Here is a 17,746-nt window from a genome sequence, read left to right as displayed (position 1 = left end):
CTTGCTTTTGGTCCAAACCCCTGACTTTCTAAATGCCCCGATTATATACAATAACTCCAACATCCGTGACCATTATTTTATGTAAATATTGATAGCAATTGTTAAAAATGTCTTTCTGTGAAGAGTCTAATATAAATGAGTAAATATGCTATAATATTGGTGCAAATAATACAGAAGGTTTCTTTAAAATTGGAAATGTGAAATTAAGTCCCAGAGCTAATGACCAGAACTGCAGAAAGAAAAAAAAAGTACTTAAACATCATGTACATACTAACATATAGAGGACCTGCCTCGAACTACAGATGAGATGGATAAGGACATGAGTGAGCTGAATATGATGTCATTTCATGTGAGAGGGGACATCCATAGGCAATAGGGTAAAAAAGTTTATAGAAACGTATTCTTCTTATTTGTGCCAGGACCTGCATAGTGTATGTAAATCAGCTTTGTGATACATGCTTTAAATTGTCTGTGTATTTCATTTTAATTTGAAATGAATAATAAATTGATCATATAAACTGAGTTTGTAAAAAATGATCAAATGAACTCGAGGCAAAGATGTGTCTTCATGCTCTTATTGGGCCAAATAGCCACATTTGGCACACCGGTGCCTTTGCAACTTAGCTGCACCATGGGTTCCACCAGAGACTTATTCTTAAATTATGTGTCTTATTCGCATCACTAATGTGACAAAAGTACAATGCAAGGATACACTGACGACTGACGCTGCGTTTCATATACTTCTGGGTGTGACTCAATCGCTAATCTGTACAAGAAGGCTTAAAACAATGAGCTATGAGAAAAGTACTAATCTAGTGTGCCTTGTACACTATAAGTGACTGTATTCAGCTATGATGTGAATAAGAGGCAACATTCAGGAATAAGTACATATCGCTACTCGTGGCAGAGCATCTAAGTCACACCATGAATCTTACACTATATGGCGCAAAAACGCTAGGTGACTAAGGACACACATATAGTTATCATGGTGACCTATGTCTGGATCCTGAACCACAGACATTTGTCATACATACAAGTTAATATAAGGTAAATGGAAGCTTAAAATATGAAAGTTTAGAAAATAGTGAAAAGAAAGTTCATGTTTTAAACTGGATTCTATAAACCATTACTTACCTTCTCTTTAAGTTCCCCGCAGATCTCTTGCTGTCGCTTTCTGTCGTTTGCCAGAATGAGTTCTGTTTCATATGCAGAACAGGCTTCAGCAATGGTCATTACCGCATTGAAGACAAAGTCTTTCTTATAGCGGATCCAGCTATCCATCAGTGCTCTTCTTTGATCTTTAGTGAAGCGATGCAAGTCGCAGATCTTTTCATGGTCCACCTACAAAGCGAATAGAAATGCAAGTGACAGCTCAGCTCCCTGCACGCTAACACTTACAAACATGCAGCAATGGTTCATGATCATCACTAAGAAAATACTAAACAAAATGGAGCAAACACTTAGCCGGTGCTTTATATTATTTTCCTGGTCTAGTAGTATATTCCTTTAGACGTCCACCAATGAGACCGGGTTACCATAGAAAACAGATAAATAGGAACTGTGGCTAAGCAGTTCCTATAAGCGCATAGGTTCAATTGAGGGATTCCGGATAGTCCCAAATCAACCTGGATCGCATCTGCTGGTTATCGGTCCTCCACTCTGCTCAACTCCACTGCCACAAGGAAACCGACGCGTTTCTACCCTAGGCTAGGGTCTTTTTCAAGATATAGGTCAGCATCTGTGATCCAGGCTGATTTGGGACTATCCAGAATCCCTAAATTGAACCCATGCGCTTATGCGGAAAATAATATAAAGCGCCGGCTAAGTGTTTGCTCCAGTTTTTTTTCGTATTGTACACTTGTGGTGAGGGGTGAAGGAGACCTCTTAGGAGACTCATATTTGACTGGCTGCTTCTATTGCGCACTGAGTTTTTTATACTCTCTATTTATTATCACTAAGAAAATCATGGATTACAGTGGAAATAAAATGTTACATTAAAGAGCACTTTCTAGTATTCCTGTAACATATTTTATACTCTGAAGTTTAAGACAATAATGGCTATAGTACAGGGACTTTCCATGAGCCAGCAATGGCAAGTCAAAGAGTTGTGGTAGGTTTCTTGAACTCACCAACTCCTGTCTTGGTTTGTGAGGAAGGTGTCTAGACAACATATCCAAGTATAAAGTCCTTCTACTGGTGAGGTCGCATGGATACTGCATAATAATTGATTGATAAATCCAGTGATCTTCTTTACTCCACTTGCAGCCTCTAAAAAAAGAAAACCCATAAAAGCTATTTATAAAGCCTAGTACTGTATAGCTGATAGTTCTGCCCTATTTAGCTTGTTTGATTGAGAACTGCTCTTGGGAACCATGGGGGTAATTCAGACCTGATCGCTCGCTAAAGTTTTTTTTGCAGCGTTGTGATCAGGTCAGAACTGCGCATGCGTATGCATAGGTACAAAGCGGATCGCCGCTCAGCGATGGGTTTGTGCGAAGAATCCATTTGCACGGGCGATCGCAAGGAGATTGGCAGGAAGAAGCCGTTTGTGGGTGGTAACTGACCTTTTTCTGGGAGTGGTTGGAAAAACGCAGGCGTGCCCATGCGTTTACTTTGCAGGGAGGGTTCCTGATGTTAATTCCGGTCCTGGACAGGCTGATGTGTTCGTAGCGCCTAAGTCCTGGGCTACTCAGAGACTGCACAAGATCTGTTCGTATAGCTCTGCTACACATGCGTTTGCACACTTTCAAAGTGAAAATACACTCCCCTATGGGTGGCGACTATGTGTTCGCAGCAGTGAAAATAACCCTAGTGAGCAATCAGGTCTGAATTAGGCACCATATTTGATGGGAAACAGTATAAAAGCTATTATGGTCAAGAAAGCCCATTGGCCAATTTGTCATTCCAAGCATGGAAGTCATCATTTACAAACAAGGTTAATCTCATGTCCATAATCTTCTTTCACAGATAGTTTCATGACTCTTACACTATGGGATTTTTCTGCACCGCAGAAGCCTAGGTGCACTGATATTGGGCCTGATTCAAAGACATACGTAAACCATATGCAGGTGTCCTGCAAGATCGCTCGCAATGCACCCAAGCCGATTTTTGGGGGCGGGGTGGGCACATAAGCGGTGAAAACAGGGGTGTGTTAAACCCATTTTCTGGGAGTGGCCTGTCTTCCAACGCAGATTTACTGGCCTCGCAATCGAACAGGATGTGGCCATTACGAGGAAGCTTAGGCTAACTCAGATGGCCTACTTTATGCTGCTGCCATCGCAACCGGTGATCCAGTGCTGCGTCTTTAAACGCAGAACTCAGATCTGAGATGCTGGCAGGGGGCTTCTTTTTTCTTCAGATCACTCTTGCAGGCATGAGGCATTATTTTCACACAGCAGCTGCGTCTTTGCAAAAGTGTCTATCTCTGAATCAGGTCTCTTAGTGGAGAATAGTAGTGCACACTGGGCAGGCCATCTAGGTGCAAAACCAATGCGGCCCATATACACACCAATGCACGTGCAGCAGGTTAACTGTACTATGCACACAGAAACGGATAAACATAGGACGATGAGTGAGCTCAAACAGCCTGGAGATGTGCAGGAAAAACATATTGCAATTAAGTTTACAACAATATAACAGCATCTGCTCATACTAACACATTCTTCTAGATTAGTCTCCTACACAGAGTTCTCTAGCGGTCCTTGCACTGCAGAAGGGTGCGTATACATCATTTTCAGTACACAAGTTTAACTGACGTTTGCACCATCACTGAGCTGGACAAGATTAGGTCTTGTCCTGTACTTTCAACAATAAACATTTTGCATCTCCCAAGTATTTCATGTATTTAGATACATTTTGCGCAATGTAAAAATAAAAGCTTGAAACACAGGTGTTAACAAAACAGTTCAATGTCCCCTCATTCTCTTGATTAATGTAATATATAAATGAGGCTAAACTGAGAAGTATTTACGACACAAACTTAAAAGTTTAATTTACTGAGGGGTTAATTCTAAAGTGGTAGGAGGCAGTGGTGTAGACAGGGGGTCGCGATAGCTATTTCTACTGTAAAATGGGCACCTATCTGGTCCCAGATGTAGAGTACACACTTACCTGGCCCGGATGAGAATAAGATGACATGTGTGTCACTATATGATGCGGGCGGCATTATTGCCATCATAAGCAGACACAGCCTGTGCACTGTCGAGTGCATTTGATTTGTCTGGAGTACATCTGATTGGCTGCACTTGTCCATCACAGTAAGGGGTGTTCCCAGACTCCCAGGACTTGATGCAGAGCACCACCAGCACTGGAGTGTGATCCTGGGGCAGATATTCTATTAAAACTTAAACTGATGGGACACTAAGGATGAGATTCAATTGTTTGCACTATCGGCAGCCAGTAGATAGGGGTGGTAAATGGAAATTAGCAAAGGGTGACCCATTTGGACACCCAAACTGGACTTTTCGCATGTGCACCCAAAGTCAGATTAATAGGGGGCACAGGGGATACTGTACCTCAGGCCCCCCTGTCAGAGGGGCCCCTGGCCAGATTTGACTAACATCCCTAGCTCTCCATCTTGTGCAGCAACAGAATTGGGCAGCCAGAATTCGAGCAGGACAGTATACAATGCAGGCAGAGACACAGGAGTATCAGGTGTAATGAGCTACCAACGGAGCTTCCTGACCATAGGAGGGGGAAGAGAGCTGTAAGTGACCAAGGGATCCCAGGTTCTCCTACGCCCCGCCTGGGTGTCTGAGTCCTGTGTAACTTGTTATGTAATGAGAGCATTTGGGTCTAGAGAGAGACACACAGAGATTCCTCCTGCGTCCTGTCCCAGTGTGTAAATAGTACAGAGGCTTCTTCTATTCTTACATTATAGATTTTATTTTTCTTTGTGTATTTTAAGGCTGTTTAAGCTGTCTTTATTCCACTACAGAAAACATTTACTAAAATAGTTGTCTCTCGGTAGGTGGAGCTATAAACAGTACCCAGGCATTGTTAAACTATTAGTTTAAATCTAATATACACCATTAGTTTAAATTTAATATACACAATCCATACATTTCAACATGACCCATTTCAGGAGGAATAAAATGCTCTCTACCTGGACTTTCCTCTTAATTTATCATTGCAATCACCTGTGTTGAAACACCTTTCTTATCAATTAAATAGTTCAACACAGGTGATGCCAATCATATATTAAGAGGGAAGTCCAAGTAGTGAGCATTTTGTCCCTCCTGGAATAGTTCATATTAGGCGGTATGCACAATCTAATGTACACAGCCAGGTCTAGCTGCTTTACACAACTAAACCTAACCTCTCTGGGCATGATCAATGCAATAAAAATAAAACAACAATTGATTATTGCTCCCCAATCTCCCATCCCTTTAGATGGGAGATCAGGCGCGATAAAACAATGAAATCTGGCCCTAAGATTTTGTATCAAAACAGGTAATTTATCATATATATTGCAGTTGCTAAACTGATTGGTAATACCATATAACGAGCATGTGGGGTCTAATGGGCAGACGTATTAAAACAGGTTGGTTCAAATGAAATTTGAGGAAAAATTACTTCACAGAAAGAGTAGTGGATAAGTGGAATAATCTTCAGTACAGTACAGCAATTTTAAACATGCTTGGAATATGCATATGAATATTCTTACAAAAAACTAAGAAACAAATTGGTTGAAGTTACCAAAAAAAAAAAAAAGGGCAGACTAGATGGGCTAAGAGGTTCTTATCTGTGGTCAAATCCTATGTTTCTATGCTCTGTGCTGCTCGGTGGAGTTAATATACCCGTACTATCTGGAAGATCTCCCAGCATGCCACAGTTCAACTAATTTGTTCTATTCAGAAAACCTGGTACATGTCAGCATTTTTTCACTGTGCAAATTATCAGTGCTATTTAGAAAACCTGCTAGCAAACTCTTCAGTGTAAATTAACAGTGCTATTCTGATCTTTTTAGCTGGTTTTTTTTTAAATATATATCTTTTGTATTATCTAGTTATTCCTATTTAATTGGAATATTCAGCTAGCGCATATAGTTTTTAGTGACATCCAGTAAATGGTAAATTTAGCTAGTACTCTTTTAGATCCTTATGCCATTCAGTCTTTCGGAGGTGTCCTTTTCCCTTTAAATATAGGTGTCTGTAATCTTGAGCTTGTACTATTTATAGTTAAAGATCCAGTGGCAAGTACCAGTCAAAAATGGTTGTTCTGGTAAAGGGGTATAGGTGAAGAACTTGGCAAGTTGGTTCTGCAACCTCAGGATTTGGTTGGTACTCATAACACCTCACAAATTGTCCCTAAACAACCCCATGTGTGAAGATAATTCAATCTAAATTGATAAAATCATTACTATGTTTTGCAAACATGCAGAGCCGGCCTTAGGCATAGGCAAACTAGGCAAATGCCTAGGGCATTTGGTATGCTTAGGGGCACCAGCAGCTTCTGCTGATTAAAATGATATGCGGCATGCCTATATTTTGTGTGTGACTGCGGCTGTATCTGCATACAAATTGCTATGTTGCGTGTATTCCTGGAAATCACTGTAATGTAGCATTTCGTATGCAGATACAGCTGCAGTCGCACACAGAATATAGGCATGCTGCATATAATTTTAATCAGCAGAAGCTGCTTGTGCATCCTAGCCATGTAGTAAAGCAAATAATATGATGCATTTTCATAAACAAAAGGTGCCCGACGTTAGCAGAGCTGCCAGCTGACTCATGCCAGGCATCTCGTGCCGAACTAGCGGCGGTGCTAGGGGGCACCAGCCAAAATCTTGCCTAGGGCATCATATTGGTTAGGGCCGGCTCTGCAAACATGTTAAGAGGAAGACAGGACACTACTATTAATCTTTCTGATGCTTAGCCCAATCGTTGTTGAACTTGGTAGGATCATGCCTTGTGGGGTTAGCATAAGACAAGTTACTGTATCAAAGTTTTGAAAATACTGAAATACTTCATTTGAGGATACAACCTATCAATTTAGTAAGTGTTAATGATATCTCTAAGTCACCCACAGTAGCAGTACCTTATTAATACCCTTAGTACCACATGCAGATGTACACTTCTGCGTAGTGGTAGGAGGTTGAGCAGTCACAAAATACACAATAGCAGAAAATGCATATATTACATACAATTTATGCTACACCAAAAATTCTAATTTAATTTTAACTAGCCTTTGCTAAGCAGCTATTATAATGACAGCCAGCTAACTTGAATGAGTCTTGCTATAAAGCTGTGTTTCATGTTTGCTGCACTAACTGCGGCAGTGAAATAAGCCATAGAACTCCTCTAGCTTCTAACGGCCCTGAAGCAACAGGAAATTGTAAAAGAGTCTGATTCTGCACTACAGCCCATTGTTCTACATCGCCTGTCAGGAACACTGTCCTCCCCCATTTGTGCAGAAACCAGCACAGTATGACTTTCAGGTCCTTTTCCACACAAAAGACCTCTAATTACTCTGCCAAAGCAAAACGTTGAACAGGGGATTAACACAGAAATAAATATTAGGATTTTGGTTACCTACCGGTAAATCCTTTTCTCGTAGTCCGTAGAGGATGCTGGGGTCCACATTAGTACCATGGCGTATAGACGGGTCCACCAGGAGCCATTGGCAGTTTAAGAGTTTGGGAGTGTGAGCTGGCTCCTCCCTCTATGACCCTCCTACCAGACTCAGTCTAGAAACTGTGTCCGAGGAGACGGACATCTTCGAGAGAAGGATTATACAAAGATAGTGGCGAGATTCATACCAGCTCACACATACAAGGCACATCAAGCTAACCAGCTTGAACTACTCAGCAACTGCTGAAAATTACTTACCAAGTAACAATGCAGTATTCAACTAAAACGAAGTTGTACTGAACCAAATAACATTTGCAGGAAAACGAAGCGCTGAGTGGGCGCCCAGCATCCTCTACGGACTACGAGAAAAGGATTTACTGGTAGGTAACCAAAATCCTATTTTCTCTTACGTCCTAGAGGATGCTGGGGTCCACATTAGTACCATGGGGATGTACCAAAGCTCCCAGAATGGGAGGGAGAGCGCAGAGGCTCCTGCAGAACTGATTGACTGAACTTCAGATCATCAGAGGCCAAAGTATCAAACTTGTAAAACTTTGCAAACGTGTTCGACCCAGACCAAGTTGCCGCTCGGCAAAGTTGCAATGCCGAGACACCCTGGGCAGCCGCCCAGGAAGACCCACCTTACGAGTAGAGTGGGCCTTAACAGATTTTGGACATGGAAATCCTGCTGTAGAATAAGCGTGCTGGATAGTGAACCTAATCCAGCGAGAGATCGTCTGCTTAGAAGCAAAACACCCAATTTTCTTGGGATCATATAAGACAAACAGAGAGTCCGACTTTCTGTGACGAGAAGTTCTCTTCACTTATATCTTCAGAGCCCTTACAACATCCAAGGACTTTGATGTGATTGAGGAGTCAGTAGCCACTGGCACCGCAATAGGTTGGTTGATATGAATTGCCGACACAACCTTCGGAAGAAACTGCTGCCGTGTCCGAAACTGAGCTCTGTCTTCGTGGAAGATCAAGTAAGGGCTTTTACAGGAAAAAGCCCCAAATTCGGACACGCGTCTAGCAGAAAGTAAGGCCAACAACGTGACCGCCTTCCATGTATGAAATTTGACCTCAACCCCCTGTAGAGGCTCAAACCAATCCGACTGCAGGAACTGCAACACCACGTTAAGGTCCCAAGGTGCCGTAGGCGGTACAAAGGGAGGTTGGATATGCAGAGCTCCCTTCAAAAAAGTCTGAACCTCAAGGAGGGCAGCCAATTGTTTTTGAAAGAAAATGGATAGGGCCAAAATCTGGACCTTCACAGATCCTAACCTGAGGCCCATATCCACACCTGCTTGCAGGAAGAGGAGAAAACGTCCGAGTTGAAAGTCCACCGTAGGAAACTTCTTGGATTCACACCAAGAGACATATTTCTTCCAAATACGATGGTAATGTTTAGACATTACCCCTTTCCTAGCCTGTATGAGGGTAAGAATGACTTTCTTCGGAATGTCCTTCCGAGCAAGTATCAGGTGCTCAATTTCCATGCCGTCAAACGTAGCCGCGGTAAGTCTTGATAGGCGAACGGCCCTTGCTGCAGCAGGTCTTCCCTAAGAGGAAGAGGCCTCGGCCCTTCTTGTAGCAGATTCAGAAGGTCCGCGTACCAAGCCCTTCTTGGCCAGTCTGGGGCAATGAGAATCACTTGAACCCTTGTTCTCTGTACAAGCTGTAGGATTCTTGGGATGAGTGGGAGTGGTGGAAACACGTACACTGACTGGAACACCCACGGAGACACCAGGGCATCCACTGCCACTGCTTGTGGGACCCTCGACCTGGAACAATAGCACCGAAGCTTCTTGTTGAGATGAGAGGCCATCATGTCTATTTGGGGAAAACCCCAAATTTCCTTGAACACCTCCGGATGGAGACCCCACTCCCCTGGATGGAGAGGAAGTCTGCTTCCCAGTTGTCTACTCCCAGAATGAAGATGGCTGACAGCGCCAACGCGTGTTTTTCTGTCCAGAGGAGTATTCTTGTCACCTCTGACATTGCCGCTCTGCTCTTCATTCCGCCCTGTCGGTTTATGTAAGCCACTGTTGTTACGTTGTCCGACTGCACTTGGATGGCCCCATTTCTCAGAAGAGGGGCCGCCTGAAGAAGACCGTTGTAGACAGCTCTTAGTTCCAGGATGTTGATGGGCAGGCCGGCTTCCAGGCTTGACCACCATCCTTGGAAAGTTACTCCTTGAGTGACTACTCCCCATCCCCGAAGTTTCACATCCGTGGTTAGAAGGACCCATTCCTGAATCCCGAACCTGCGGTCCTCCAGAAGGTAAGGTAATTGTAACCACCAGAGGAGCTTAATCCTGGCCTTCGGCGACAGACGAATTTTCTGGTGCATGTGGAGATGAGATCCCGACCACTTGTCCAGAAGATCCAGTTGGAAGGTCCGAGCGTGGAACCTCCCACACTGGAGAGCCTCGTAAGAGGCCACCATCTTTCCCAACAGGCGAATGCATTGATGAACCGACACCCGGGCTGGCTTCAGGACATCCCGGACCATAGTTTGTATCACCAACGCCTTTTCCTGTGGAAGAAACACCTTCTACACTTCAGTGTCCAGGATCATTCCCAGAAAGGACAACCTCTGGGTTGGTTCCAAATGTGACTTTGGAAGGTTCAGAATCCAACCATGACTCTTGAGGAGGTGTGTTGTGAGAACAATGGACTGCAGCAGCTTCTCCCTGGACGATGCCTTTATCAGCAGATCGTCCAGATATGGAATGATGTTCACCCCTTGTTTGCGGAGGAGAACCATCATCTCTGCCATCACCTTGGTAAACACCCTTGGTGCTGTGGAGAGGCCAAATGGCAGAGCCTGGAACTGGAAATGACAGTCTAGCAATGCGAAATGAAGATAAGCCTGATGCGGCAGCCATATCGGAATGTGGAGGTATGCATCCTTGATAGCCAGGAATACCAGGAATTCCCCCTCTTCCAGACCTGATCTCACCGCCATGAGAGACTCCATCTTGAACTTAAACTCCTTTAGAAAAGGGTTCAATGATTTTAGGATCAGAATGGGCCTGACCGAACCATCCGGTTTTGGTACCACGAAAAGGTTTGAATAGTAACCTTTGTTCTGCATGTGAGGTGGTACTGGAACAATAACCTGTGCTTTCACCAACTTCTGGACAGCTACCTGCAGTACAGTACTGTCTGCCAACAGAGTTGGCAAGCCTGATTTGAAAAAGCATTGAGGAGGGAGACTTTGAAAATCCAGCCTGTATCCCTGGGATACCATATCTATCAGCCAGGGATCCAGGCCGGACGATACCCAGACGTGACTGAAGTGTCTGCGTCTCGCTCCCACCGGCCCCACCCCAGGCTGCGTGGTCCACCCTCATGCGGAGGGCTTTGGCGTACCTGAAGCAGGCTTTTGTTCCTGGGAGCCTGTAGCGACTTAACTCGACCTCCCCTAAAGAAGGTATTGGACGGTCTGGACTTTCTAGGTTTGTTAGGCCGAAAGGACTGCGTTGCAGATGAAGAGAAGGATTTCTTCGGAGCAGGTGCTGCTGAGGGAAGAACGGAGACTTACCCGCTGTAGCCGTGGATATCCACGCGTCTAGAGCTTCCCCAAAGAGAGCCTGACCTGTATAGGGTAAGGACTCCACACTATTTCTGGTTCCCGCGCAGCCACATTCCCCGACGAGCTGAAACAGACATGGAAGAGATTCCTGCAGCCATGGAACCCAGGTCTTTCATGGATTCTACCATAGAACCTGCTGAATCATGTATGTTGCGTAAATATAATGCAACGTCATCCCTATCCATCGTATCCAAATCCTCAAGGAAGGTAGCCGACCACTTGCCTTTGCAATCCATGCGTAGCAATAGTGGGACGTAATATGGCCCCTGAAGTAGTGTACATTGATTTAAGCGTGTTATCAATATTTCTATCAGCCGGCTCCTTTAAGGCGGTAGATCCCAGAACAGGCAAAACCACCTTCTTTGAGAGTCTGGACACAGATGCGTCAACAATCGGCGGGTTTTCCCATTTTTTCCTATCCTCCTCAGGGAAAGGAAACGCCATCTGGACCCTTTTAGGGACCTGGAATTTTTTCTCAGGGTTTTCCCATGCTTTTTCAAATATAGAATTCAATTTCTTTGACGCAGGGAAGGTTAGCAAGGCTTTTTTATTTTCAGTGAAAAAAGGCCTCCTCAACCTGCTCAGGTGTGGTATCATTAACATTGAACACATCCCTGATAGCCTTTATCAACAATTGCACCTTTGCAAGAGATGCGGACCCCTGCAACACATCCCCATCACCGTCTGTGGTGTCAGAATCAGTATTCGTGTCGTCTTGTGTGACATGCACAAGCGCACGTTTGTGGGAGTATATAGCTGGGCGTCCTGAGGTACCAGAAACCAGCCATACTGCCATTGAGCTCTGCAATACCTGGGTTGCAGATTCATTACTTGCAACCCTGTCAGAAATCTGAGAAATACAAGATTTGATAGGGGAACACCACTCAGGTTCCCTTGCTGGTATCTGTGCTAAACCAGTGCTATCCCGATTACATGGAATGGGATCATCCTGGGAGGATAAATCCTCTGCAGCATATGACACAGTGTCCCTGGACATAGCTAAAGGAGACCATCAAACACTCTACAAACACACAGGTGAGGGCAGACAGAGTTTCCCCCCCAAGAATGGCAAGAGAGACACAGAGATTGGAGCCAACCCACACACAGCGCTTTTACCAAAGGGAGACCCCTTGTCAGCGCTGACTGTGGCCCTTAATAGGACACACAGTCATATTACAGCCTCAGCTCCCCCTTCTACAACCCCCTGGTACCGTGTACAGATAGCTGGAGTTGCTGTGGAGGGACCTGTTCTTCCTCTCGGCGCTGTGCAGGCAGGAAAATGGCACTGAAACGCTGCTGGGTCCGCTCTGAGGAGAAGCTCTGCCCCCTTAATGGCGCCATCTTCCCGCTCTTCATGGATTATACTGGCCTAAGGAATTAGTGCTGGCTGAGATCCGAGGACCCCGACAGGCTTCTGGACCAGTGTAGAGGGTAAGCACTGGCCCAGGGCGCCCTTCACAGCACCGCACCTTGTACCGCTGAGCCTTCCCAGGAGCGCAGTTAATACTGCGCTCCCTCCCCGCTGCTGCCATCTTCACACCGGCCCCCCGCTTGACAGGGGGATCGGTATCTCACTCACCACTTCTTCAGCTCTGTAACGGGTTGGCGGCATGCTGCTGGGGCGAGTGGACCCATGTGGCGGAGAAAGATCAGACCACTCTGGAACTCAGAGTCCAGTCAGCGGAGACAGTGGCTCAGACCCCGCAGGGCGGACACTGCTCTCCCCCTTAGTCCCTCGCTGCAGGGAGGCTGTTGCCAGCAGCCTCCCTGTAAAATAAAAAACTCTAAATTAAACTTTTGTAGAAAAGCTCTGTAGAGCTCCCCTAGCTGTGACCGGCTCATCCGGGCACATTTTCTAAACTGAGTCTGGTAGGAGAGGCATAGAGGGAGGAGCCAGCCCACACTCTCAAACTCTTAAAGTGCCAATGGCTCCTGGCGGACCCGTCTATGCCCCATGGTACTAATGTGGACCCCAGCATCCTCTAGGACGTAAGAGAAAAATAAATGACTTTTTGTGTTTAGAATCTCTCATTCAAAAAAGCATGCTAGCATGATATGACTGCCAACCAATAGACACGAGCAATGCTGTGAGGATTTATCTTTTATTGGAATAAGCTAGCTAATATTTGCTGATTTTCAGTGATTGCAGATAAACTTTATAGGAGAATGGGCAAATTTAAGACTATATTTTGCTGCTTGGATGCATGGGCTCAGAGATGTGTGTGGGGTGGGCCGATTCAGAGATGAATTAAGGCAGGGTTGGGAGCCTCACGGTCCCCTTTCTCATTCTCAAACCCCCCCCCCCCCCCCCCCTTCTTTCCCCAACCAGTGTGTATTTTAATGTTATGTTTTTTTAGTTTTCAACTCATGGGGTTGGGGTGGGGCACTCCAGTGCAGCATCTTCGACTGGCCGCCAGTGCCTTATTGATTCATGGGTCCCGGCAGCTACATGCTGAGCATCAGGAGCCAGGGCACACCAACTGCACAAGCGCAGTGCATTTCTTGGTAGGGATGGCCATCGACCATCGATGATTACAAACCATTGACGGTTAATAGTTTTACCATTTATGGCAGAGACCCAATGGAATCAACAATGTTTTAGTTTTTTTTCCACTTAATGCCAGGTACGGAGCATAGCTCCGACCCCTGATGCTCCCATGGAGCACCACCCCCAAGCTCGGATAGGTCGGCAGCTTAGTAAGTCATACAGCAAGGATGACCATTGGTGTGTAAAAATAAGATTTTAAACCTACCGGTAAATCTATTTCTCCTAGTCCGTAGAGGATGCTGGGGACTCCGTAAGGACCATGGGGTATAGACGGGCTCCGCAGGAGATAGGGCACCTAAAAAAAACTTTGACTATGGGTGTGCACTGGCTCCTCCCTCTATGCCCCTCCTCCAGACCTCAGTTAGAGAACTGTGCCCAGAGGAGATGGACAATACAAGGCAGGATTTAGCAATCCAAGGCAAGATTCATACCAGCCCACACCAATCATACCATGTAACCTGGAACATACATAACCAGTTAACAGTATGAACAAAAACAACAGTAACGGTCCTAGACCAATGTCAACTGTAACATAACCCTTATGTAAGCAACAACTATATACAAGTCTTGCAGAGTTTCCGCACTGGGACGGGCGCCCAGCATCCTCTACGGACTAGGAGAAATAGATTTACCGGTAGGTTTAAAATCTTATTTTCTCTTACATCCTAGAGGATGCTGGGGACTCCGTAAGGACCATGGGGTTTATACCAAAGCATCCAATCGGGCGGGAGAGTGCGTCTGACTCTGCAGCACCGACTGAGCAAACGCTAGGTCCTCATCAGCCAGGGTATCAAACTTGTAGAACTTAGCAAAAGTGTTTGACCCCGACCAAGTCGTCGCTCGGCAAAGTTGTAAAGCCGAGACGCCTCGGGCAGCCGCCCAAGAAGAGCCCACCTTCCTAGTGGAATGGGCCTTAACCGAATTTGGTACCGGCAATCCAGCCGTAGAGTGAGCCTGCTGAATCGTATTACAGATCCAGCAAGCAATAGTCTGTTTTGAAGCAGGAGCGCCAATCTTATTGGCTGCATACAGGACAAATAGAGCCTCTGTTTTCCTAATTCTAGTCGTCCTGGCTACATAAATCTTTAAGGCCCTGACTACGTCTAGGGATCTGGAATCCTCCAGGTCACCAGTAGCCACAGGCACCACAATAGGTTGATTCATATGGAACGAAGAAACCACTTTATGCAAAAATTGCGGATGTGTCCTCAATTCCACTCGATCCACATGAAAAATCAAGTAGGGGCTCTTGTGTGAGAGAGCCGCCAATTCTGACACTCGCCTTGCTGATGCTAAGGCCAACAACATGACCACCTTCCAAGTAAGAAATTTCAACTCAACCTTGTTAAGCGGTTCAAACCAGTGTGATTTTAGGAACTGCAACACCACGTTCAGGTCCCATGGTGCCACTGGAGGCACAAAAGGGGGCTGGATGTGCAGCACTCCCTTTACAAACGTCTGGACTTCTGGAAGAGAAGCCAATTCCTTCTGAAAGAAAATCGAGAGGGCCGAAATCTGTACCTTAACCGAGCCTAATTTCAGGCCCATATCCACTCCTGTCTGTAGGAAGTGGAGAAAACGACCCAGATGAAAATCTTCCGTAGGTGCATTCTTGGTCTCACACCAAGACACATACTTTCGCCAGATACGGTGATAATGTTTTATCGTCACCTCCTTCCTAGCCTTTATTAAAGTAGGGATGACCTCTTCCGGAATCCCCTTTTTTGCTAGGATTCGGCGTTCAACCGCCATGCCGTCAAACGTAACCGCGGTAAGTCTTGAAATACACAGGGCCCCTGCTGCAACAGGTCTTCCCTCAGAGGAAGAGGCCAGGGGTCTCCTGTGAGCATCTCTTGTAGATCCGAGTACCAGGCCCTTCGAGGCCAGTCTGGAACAACGAGTATCGTCTGTACTCTTCTTCGTCTTATGATCCTCAACACTTTCGTGATGAGAGGAAGAGGAGGAAACACGTAGACCGATTCGAACACCCACGGTGTTACCAGTGCGTCTACTGCTACTGCCTGAGGGTCCCGAGACCTTGCGCAATACCTCCGAAGTTTTTTGTTGAGGCGTGACGCCATCATGTCTATTTGAGGGGTTCCCCAAAGACGTGTTACGTCTGCAAAGACTTCTTGATAAAGTCCCCACTCTCCTGGATGGAGATCGTGTCTGCTGAGGAAGTCTGCTTCCCAGTTGTCCACTCCCGGAATGAAGACAGCCGACAGAGCGCTTACATGATTTTCCGCCCAGCGAAGAATCCTTGTGGCTTCCGCCATCGCGACTCTGCTTCTTGTCCCGCCTTGGCGGTTCACATGAGCCACTGCTGTAACATTGTCTGATTGAATCAGAACCGGTAGGTTTCGAAGAAAACTCTCCGCTTGTCGAAGGCCGTTGTAAATGGCCCTGAGTTCCAACACATTGATGTGTAGACAGGACTCCTGGTCTGACCAAAGACCCTGTGTGACCGCTCCCCATCCTCGGAGGCTCGCGTCCGTGGTAACCAGGATCCAGTCCTGAATCCCGAACCGGCGACCCTCCAGCAGGTGAGCACTTTGCAACCACCACAGGAGGGACACTCTGGTTCCTGGGGACAGAGTTATTTTCCGATGTAAGTGCAGATGGGACCCTGACCACTTGTCCATAAGGTCCCATTGAAAAGTACTTGCATGGAACCTTCCGAAGGGAATGGCCTCGTAGGCCGCCACCATTTTCCCCAGAACTCGAGTGCATTGGTGAACTGACACCCTTTTCGGTTTTAGCAGGTCTCTGACCATGTTCTGGATGTCTTGGGCCTTCTCTATTGGGAGAAAGACCTTCATTTGTTCCGTATCCAGTATCATACCTAGGAACGGTAGTCGAGTTGTCGGAATCAACTGTGACTTTGGTAGATTTAGAATCCAACCGTGTTGCTGGAGCACTCTCAGAGAGAGCGCCACACTGCTCAGCAATTTCTCCCTTGATCTCGCTTTTATCAGGAGATCGTCCAAGTATGGGATAATTGTGACTCCATGCTTGCGCATGGAGTCACATGCCACCATCATTTCCGCCATTATTTTGGTCAAAATCCTCGGGGCCGTGGAAAGTCCAAACGGCAACGTCTGAAATTGGTAATGACAATCCTGTACAGCGAATCTCAGGTATTCCTGATGGGGGGCATATATGGGGACATGAAGATACGCATCCTTTATGTCCAGAGACACCATAAACTCCCCCTCCTCCATGTTGGCTATTATCGCTCTGAGAGATTCCATTTTGAATTTGAATCTTTTTATGTACAGGTTTAGGGATTTCAGATTTAAATCGGTCTGACCGTACCGTCCGGTTTCGGGACCACAAATAGGGTTGAATAGTAACCTCTTCCCTGCTGGTGCAGGGGAACCTTGATTATCCCTTGCTGTATACACAGCGTTTGAATTGCAGCTAACACTACATCCCTTTCCGATGTGGAAGCTGGTAGAGCCGATTTGAAAAATCGGCGCAAGGGCACATCCTCGAATTCCAATTTGTAACCCTGGGAAACTATTTCCAACACCCAGGGATTCAGGTCCGAAGTGACCCAGGCCTGACTGAAAAGTCGAAGACGTGCCCCAACCGGTGCGGACTCCCTCAGGGGAGTCCCAGCGTCATGCTGTGGCTTTTGGAGCAGCCAGGGAGGACTTTTGTTCCTGGGCACCTGCCGAAGCAGGTGCTCTCTTGCCTCTGCCCTTACCTCTGGCGAGGAAAGAGGATCCCCGACCTCTTTTGGACTTGTGCGACCGAAAGGACTGCATCTGATAGGGTGTTGCTTTCTTTTGCTGTTGGGGAATATATGGTAAAAAATTAGATTTACCTGCTGTAGCTGTGGAAACCAGGTCCGTCAGCCCATCCCCAAACAATACATCACCCTTATAGGGTAGTACTTCCATATGTTTTTTGGAATCCGCATCACCCGTCCATTGGCGAGTCCATAAGGATCTTCTCGCTGAGATAGACATGGCTTTGGCCCTGGAAGCTAGCAATCCAATGTCCTATTGAGCATCCCTCATAA

At 46.0% G+C, this 17,746-nt stretch overlaps 1 protein-coding gene across 4 annotated transcripts in view; it reads right to left on the bottom strand.

Annotated features, from left to right (window-relative positions):
• CCDC148 (coiled-coil domain containing 148) overlaps positions 1–17,746 on the bottom strand; it is a 739,559-nt gene that overhangs the window by 147,461 nt on the left and 574,352 nt on the right. For all 4 annotated transcript variants that reach the window (XM_063933692.1, XM_063933693.1, XM_063933695.1 and 1 more), the window contains 2 exons: positions 2,130–2,268; positions 1,135–1,341 (listed from right to left, as the gene is read on the bottom strand). In XM_063933692.1, the coding sequence (XP_063789762.1) occupies positions 1,135–1,341; positions 2,130–2,268 (346 nt within the window). The remainder of the gene's footprint in view (positions 1–1,134; positions 1,342–2,129; positions 2,269–17,746) is intronic.

The sequence above is a fragment of the Pseudophryne corroboree genome, chromosome 7 (genome assembly GCF_028390025.1).
Source record: "Pseudophryne corroboree isolate aPseCor3 chromosome 7, aPseCor3.hap2, whole genome shotgun sequence".
Classification (NCBI taxonomy): Eukaryota; Metazoa; Chordata; class Amphibia; order Anura; family Myobatrachidae; genus Pseudophryne; species Pseudophryne corroboree.
Note: the sequence above shows the minus strand (reverse complement) of the source record. Positions and strands in the feature narration are given on the sequence as shown.